General features: G+C 54.9%; 1 protein-coding gene across 1 annotated transcript; it reads left to right on the top strand.

The window, feature by feature from the left end:
• The first annotated feature begins 395 nt into the window (after positions 1 to 395).
• LOC133358252 (homeobox protein Hox-A3-like) lies at positions 396 to 5134 on the top strand. The gene is made up of 2 exons (XM_061576493.1): positions 396 to 996; positions 3606 to 5134. The coding sequence occupies exons 1-2, from the start codon at positions 396 to 398 to the stop codon at positions 4808 to 4810; spliced, it is 1806 nt and encodes a 601-aa protein (XP_061432477.1). The 3' UTR covers positions 4811 to 5134.
• Positions 5135 to 6000: the final 866 nt, after the last annotated feature.

The raw sequence follows: 6000 nt of genomic DNA, 5'->3' as shown, positions 1-6000 counted from the left end.
TAGGTGGTGTTTGGGGTTGTTGTAGGTGGTGGTTATCTTTATATTTGGTGGTTGTAGGTGGTGGTTGTAGGTGGTGGTGGCTCTTGTTGTAAGTAGTGGTGGTTGTAGGTGGTGGTGGTTGTAGGTGATAGTGGCTATTGTTGAAGGTGGTTGTAGGTGGTGGTTGTAGGTGGTGGTGGTGGTTGTTGTAAGTAGTGGTGGTGGTGGTTGTAGGTGGTGGTGGTGGTGGTTGGAGGTGGTAGTGGCTGTTGTTGAAAGTGGTTGTAGGTGGTGGTTGTAGGTTGTGGTGGAAGCTGTTGTTGTAGTTGGTGGTAGCTGTTGTTGTAGGTGGTGGTAGCTGTTGTTGTAGGTAGTGGTGGTGGTTGTTAGGTAGTGGTAGCTGTTGTTGTAGCACCATGCAGAAGATTAGCTTCTACGACGTGGCACCACCAATCGGTGGTGCCTACACCTACCTCGGAGTGACCGCCACCGCCGCTGGGTTCGGCTTCGCATCCCATTCCGAGCCTCGCGGTCACAACGCCACCACCACCACCACCTCCTCCACCACCACCACCGCGAACTCAGCCAACGCTCAGCAAGAAGAACAGCAGCAGCAGCAGCACCATCAGCTGTCCTTGATGGCTCCCGACAGCCCATATTACGTGTCCGCGTGCTCCCTGCAAGAGGACAATCACTCGGCCGAGGTGGAGTTTGATGAGTTCGACCTCCCGCCCGGGTGCGTAGCCAAACTGCAACTGGGAATGCGGCCGTGCGACCTGCAGCTGCACCTGCAGCAGCATCAGCTGCAGATGCAGCAACAGGAGCCCATGTCTCCGTCGTCAAGTTCCGATGGCGATGGAAATCCGCGGAAGCCGCCAGTCGGGAGCGCTGCCTCGCGCGGCCCGTGTAGGCCCTGCACGACGGCTGCCGCGGATTTCACGCAGCAGATCTTCCCCTGGATGAAAGAGTCGAGGCAGAGCTGCAAGCACAAGGGCAAGGGTTCGTCTCCCGTTGCAGGTACGGGATGAAGGTGTGTGTCTGTCTGTGTGTCTGTGTGTGTGAGTGTCTGTGTCTTTGTGTGTGTCTGTGTGTGTGTCTTTGTGTCTGTGTGTGTGTCTGTGTGTGTGTCTGTGAGTGTGTGTGTGTCTGTGTTTGTGTGTGTCTGTGTGTGTCTGTGTGTGTGTCTGTGTGTCTGTGTGTGTGTCTGTGTCTGTGTGTGTGTCTGTGTCTGTGTGTGTCTGTGTGTGTGTGTGTCTGTGTGTGTGTCTGTGTGTGTGTCTGTGTGTGTCTGTGTGTGTGAGTGAGTGTGTGTGTGTGCCGGTGTCTGTGTGTGTGTGTCTGTGTGTGTGTCTGTGTGAGTGTGTATCTGTGTGTGTCTGTGTGTGTCTGTGTATGTGAGTGTGTGTGTGTGCCGGTGTCTGTGTGTGTGTGTCTGTGTGTGTGTGTCTGTGTGTCTCTGTGTGTGTGTGTCTGTGTGTGTGTCTGTGTGTGTGTCTGTGTGTCTGTGTATGTGAGTGTGTGTGTGTGCCGGTGTCTGTGTGTGTGTGTGTCTGTGTGTGTGTGTATCTGTGTGTGTGTCTGTGTGTGTCTGTGTATGTGTGTGTGTCTGTGTATGTGAGTGTGTGTGTGTGTATCTGTGTGTGTCTGTGTATGTGAGTGTGTATCTGTGAGTGTGTATCTGTGTGTGTGTCTGTGTGAGTGTGTATCTGTGTATGTCTGTGTGTGTCTGTGTATATGAGTGTGTGCCGGTGTCTGTGTGTCAGTGTGTGTGTGTCTGTGTGTGTGTATCTGTGTGTGTGTGTGTCTGTGTGTGTCTGTGTATGTGAGTGTGTGTGTGCCGGTGTCTGTGTGTGTGTGAGTGTGTATCTTTGTGTGTGTCTGTGTGTCTGTGTATGTGAGTGTGTGTGTGTCTGTGTGTGTGTGTGTCTGTGTGTGTGTGTGTCTGTGTGAGTGTGTATCTGTGTGTGTGTCTGTGTGTGTGTCTGTGTATGTGTGTGTGTATGTGCCGGTGTATGTGTGTATGTCAGTGTGTGTGTCGTGTGTGTGTTTCTGTGTGTGTCTGTGTGTGTGTGTCTGTGTGTGTGTCGTGTGTGTGTTTCTGTGTGTGTCTGTGTGTGTGTGTCTGTGTGTGTGTGTCTGTGTGTCTGTGTGTGTGGGGCCTGACCATCAGCCCCACCAAAACTAAGCACCTGCCTGGGTATTTTGTACCATCGGACACTCCACCCCCACAACTCCCAATCGGTGATTGGGCAGTAGTGGAGAGAGTGGAGAGTTTCCCATACCTGGGCAGTGTGCTTATGACCGGCTCCAGTTTAACAGCAGAGGTCTCACTCCGAATCAGTCGAGCGGCAATATCTTTTCATCGGTTGCGTAACGCTGTGTGGAAGCTACCTGGTCTGTCGCTCCGCACGAAGCTTCAGGTCATCTCGGCCACAGTCATTCCCTCCCTTCTCTACGCTTGCGAAACGTGGACCCCTCAAATGGAGCATTTTCGCCGGTTGGAAGCACAGCAAGTTGGCACAGTAGGGGGCGCTGTCTTTCCGACAGACCTGTTCTTCACCTGAGGACGGCTGCTTGCGTTGTGGCCGAAACGTCGTGAGAATTATTTTATTATGTTTTATTTTCATTATTTTATTATTTCCCTTCTACGTGATGACTTTACCGAAAGAACCAAGAATCTTCACAGCCCATATTGTCATCATCGTCATCGTTCATTTATTAATTCCCTGGGGCATTGCACCTCATTCGGATACTTACAAATCAGTGATCCACCGACCTACGCTCACACTGCTCCCGAATCTTCACAGCCCGTAATGTCATCATCATCATCGTTGATTTATTCATTCACACGGGCATTGCACCTCACTCGGATACCCACACATCAGTGATCCACAGACCCTCGGCTGCTACTGCTACCTCTGCAAGTGCCGAATTATTACGGCCCATATTGACATCATCATCATCTAGTAATAGAGTTTTACCCTTTCGACTGGTACAAAAACTGACACCTTTATACAAGGCATCATTTTGGCGTCATCTGGTCCAACACCAATGGAGACTAGGCTCTAAGAAAAGCTGTCTCGGGTGGGGACCAATCAACTTCAAGGACAGTGCATATCATTATCATCATCATCATCAGAGTTGTTTCTTTTTGTTTGCAATTTTTAAATCCTTTATATTAAGTTCACTTGCTTGCTTGCTTGCGCGCTTACGACCGTGCAAATCTTTCGGTCGTTTTTTGACCCACTTCCCGTGATCCAATCGAGCTGACATTTTGCACACAGACTCGTTGCGCGAGACAATTAATGTTCGTGAATTCTTTTTTCCATAACTTTACACTTTTAGGAAAAAATATATATTTAATTACCAATTGCTTAATGGTGGCAGGCAATCATCTGACCCATAGGTGGCAGCCATCTCAAGCCAGAGGACGAGAGGACTCTAGCCGCCACGCATATAAAGGATTTATAGTGAAAAACTTTGTTTTTACGGGTAAATTTTTACTGCTTGTGTTGTGGTTATTGCAAACATGATGCCTCGTATAAAGGTGTCAGTTGTTGTACCAGTTGAAAGGGTAAGAATACGATACCACCACCACCACAACCACGAACTCATCTTCCCCACAGGTCCCGACACCGCGGGCGCCAATGACAAAACCTCTTCCTCCTCCTCCACCCCCTCCTCCTCCTCCACCACCTCTTCGTCCACCACCTCTTCGTCCACCGCCGCAGCGGCTGCGTCCAAGCGAGCGCGCACAGCCTACACGAGCTCCCAGCTGGTAGAGCTGGAGAAGGAGTTCCACTTCAACCGCTACCTCTGCCGCCCGCGACGCATCGAGATGGCCAACCTGCTGAGCCTCACGGAGCGCCAGATCAAGATCTGGTTCCAGAACCGGCGCATGAAGTTCAAGAAGGACCAGAAGGTCAAGGGTTTCAGCGGTGGCTGTGTTGGTGTTGGTCCACTCTCGCCGTCGTGTGTCGGTGTGGGTGGTGGTGGTGGTGGTGTTGTGGGTTTGGGTGTGAGGCTGTCACCCCCTCGTACGTCACCGCTGGGGGGTCTGCCCGCCTCGTGCCACTTTGCCCTGGGGGGAGGGGGTCACCCGCTGCACACCTTCGACCACCGCTCGTCCCCACACTTTTTCGGCAAGAGCCACGAGACCGCTGGCAGCGCCGCCGCCGCCTTCGTGATGTCTCCCGGCTTCGTGGCTCACGTGGGCGACGGTGGTGGTGGCGGTGGTGGTGGTGGCGGCGGTGGTGGTGGTGGTGGATCTCCATCATCGCCATCGTCGTCTTCGTCGTCGTCGCTGATGCTCAGACGAGGTTACTCGGGCGGTAGTGGCGGTGGTGGCGGTGGCGGTGGTGGCGGTGGTGGCGGCGATGCCCCCAAAGGTCTCGTCAAGGGCCACGACTTCACGGCGCACACCGCCCGAGGGTTCGACGGGTGTCTGGGTGGTCGCTACCAACTCCAGCTGCCCGTCGCTGCGCACGGGGCCGCCATGTACGCGGCCATCGACCAGTACGTCAGTCACCACCACCAACAACAACAGCAGCACCAACAACAACAACACCACCAACAGCAACAACAACACCACCAACAGCACCACCACCAACAGCAACAACAGCAGCAGCAGCTGGAAGTTGCGAGCGCCAACAGACTGATGGTTTGCGGGACGGACTTTGGTTCTCAGGGTGCCGTGACCCCCTTTGGGTTCGGGGGGGAGGAGGCCCCCTGCGACGGCGAGGGGGTCTACCCCCCACTCGGGGTCCTGGGGCAGGGGGTGCCAGGGGGTCACGGGGTCATTCCAGACGTTCCGCGGCTGACACATTTGTAGCTGATGGTGATGATGTTGCTGATGATGATGGTGATGCTGCTGCTGATGATGATGATGCTGCTAATGATCATGCTGCTGCTGATGCTGTTGCTGCTGATGATGCTGTTGTTGCTGCTGCTGATGATGATGTTGCTGCTGCAGATGATGATGATGCTGATGATGATGCTGCTGTTTATGCTGATGATGCTGCTGCTGATGATGCTGCTGCTGCTGATGATGATGATGCTGCTGCTGCTACAGCTGCTGCTGCTGCTACAGCTGCTGCTGCTGCTGATGATGATGATGCTGATGATGATGATGCTGCTGCTGCTACAGCTGCTGCTGCTGCTGATGATGCTGCTGATGATGATGATGTGTTTGCTTTGTTGGGGGGCCCTGAACGATGATGGACACCGATGGGGCGAGGGGGGCAGGGGAGTTGTGTCGAGTGTTGTTGTTGTTGTGTCTGATCCCTTGAGTTCGTGGTTGCGGGGGGAGCGGTGGCGCAGCGGTTAGGGTCACCGCACCACGAACATCGGCAGACATCCCCCGGCTCACGGCCACCACCACCGCCACCACCGGTGACAGACTCTGTGAACCGGGTCCTCCCCCTAGGTCGACTCAGCCTCAAATGAGTACGGCGCGTGGCGCGGTGTGTACAAACCGCCACCGGGGAGACAAAGGCGGCCGGGCGTGGTCGCAGCACTTGCCCCAACGGCCTCTTGGAGGCTATGCAGGGGATCTTTGTCTGTTGTTGTTGTTGTTGTGTGTGTAACGCGTGCTTGCGTGCTGGTGACCGGGTGGGTGGGTGGCCATGTGAAAGGGGGCGGTGCTGGTGACTGAGTGGGTGGGGGCCATGTGAAAGGGGGCGGTGATGGTGACTGAGTGGGTGGGGGCCATGTGAAAGGGGGCGGTGATAGTGGCCAGGTGGGTGGGGGCCATGTGAAAGGGGGCGGTGATAGTGGCCAGGTGGGTGGGGGCCATGTGAAAGGGGGCGGTGCAAGTGACCGGGGTGGGTGGGGGCCAGGTGAAAGGGGGCGGTGCTAGTGGCCCGGGTGGGTGGGGGCCATGTGAAAGGGGGCGGTGCTAGTGGCCGGGTGGGTGGGGCCATGTGAAAGGGGGCGGTGCTGGTGACTGAGTGGGTGGGGGCCATGTGAAAGGGGGCGGTGCTAGTGACTGAGTGGGTGGGGGCCATGTGAAAGGGGGCGGTG

Source organism: Lethenteron reissneri, chromosome 61, assembly GCF_015708825.2.
Source record: "Lethenteron reissneri isolate LAM-NWPU_2019-01 chromosome 61, ASM1570882v1, whole genome shotgun sequence".
Taxonomy (NCBI): Eukaryota; Metazoa; Chordata; class Hyperoartia; order Petromyzontiformes; family Petromyzontidae; genus Lethenteron; species Lethenteron reissneri.
Note: the sequence above shows the minus strand (reverse complement) of the source record. Positions and strands in the feature narration are given on the sequence as shown.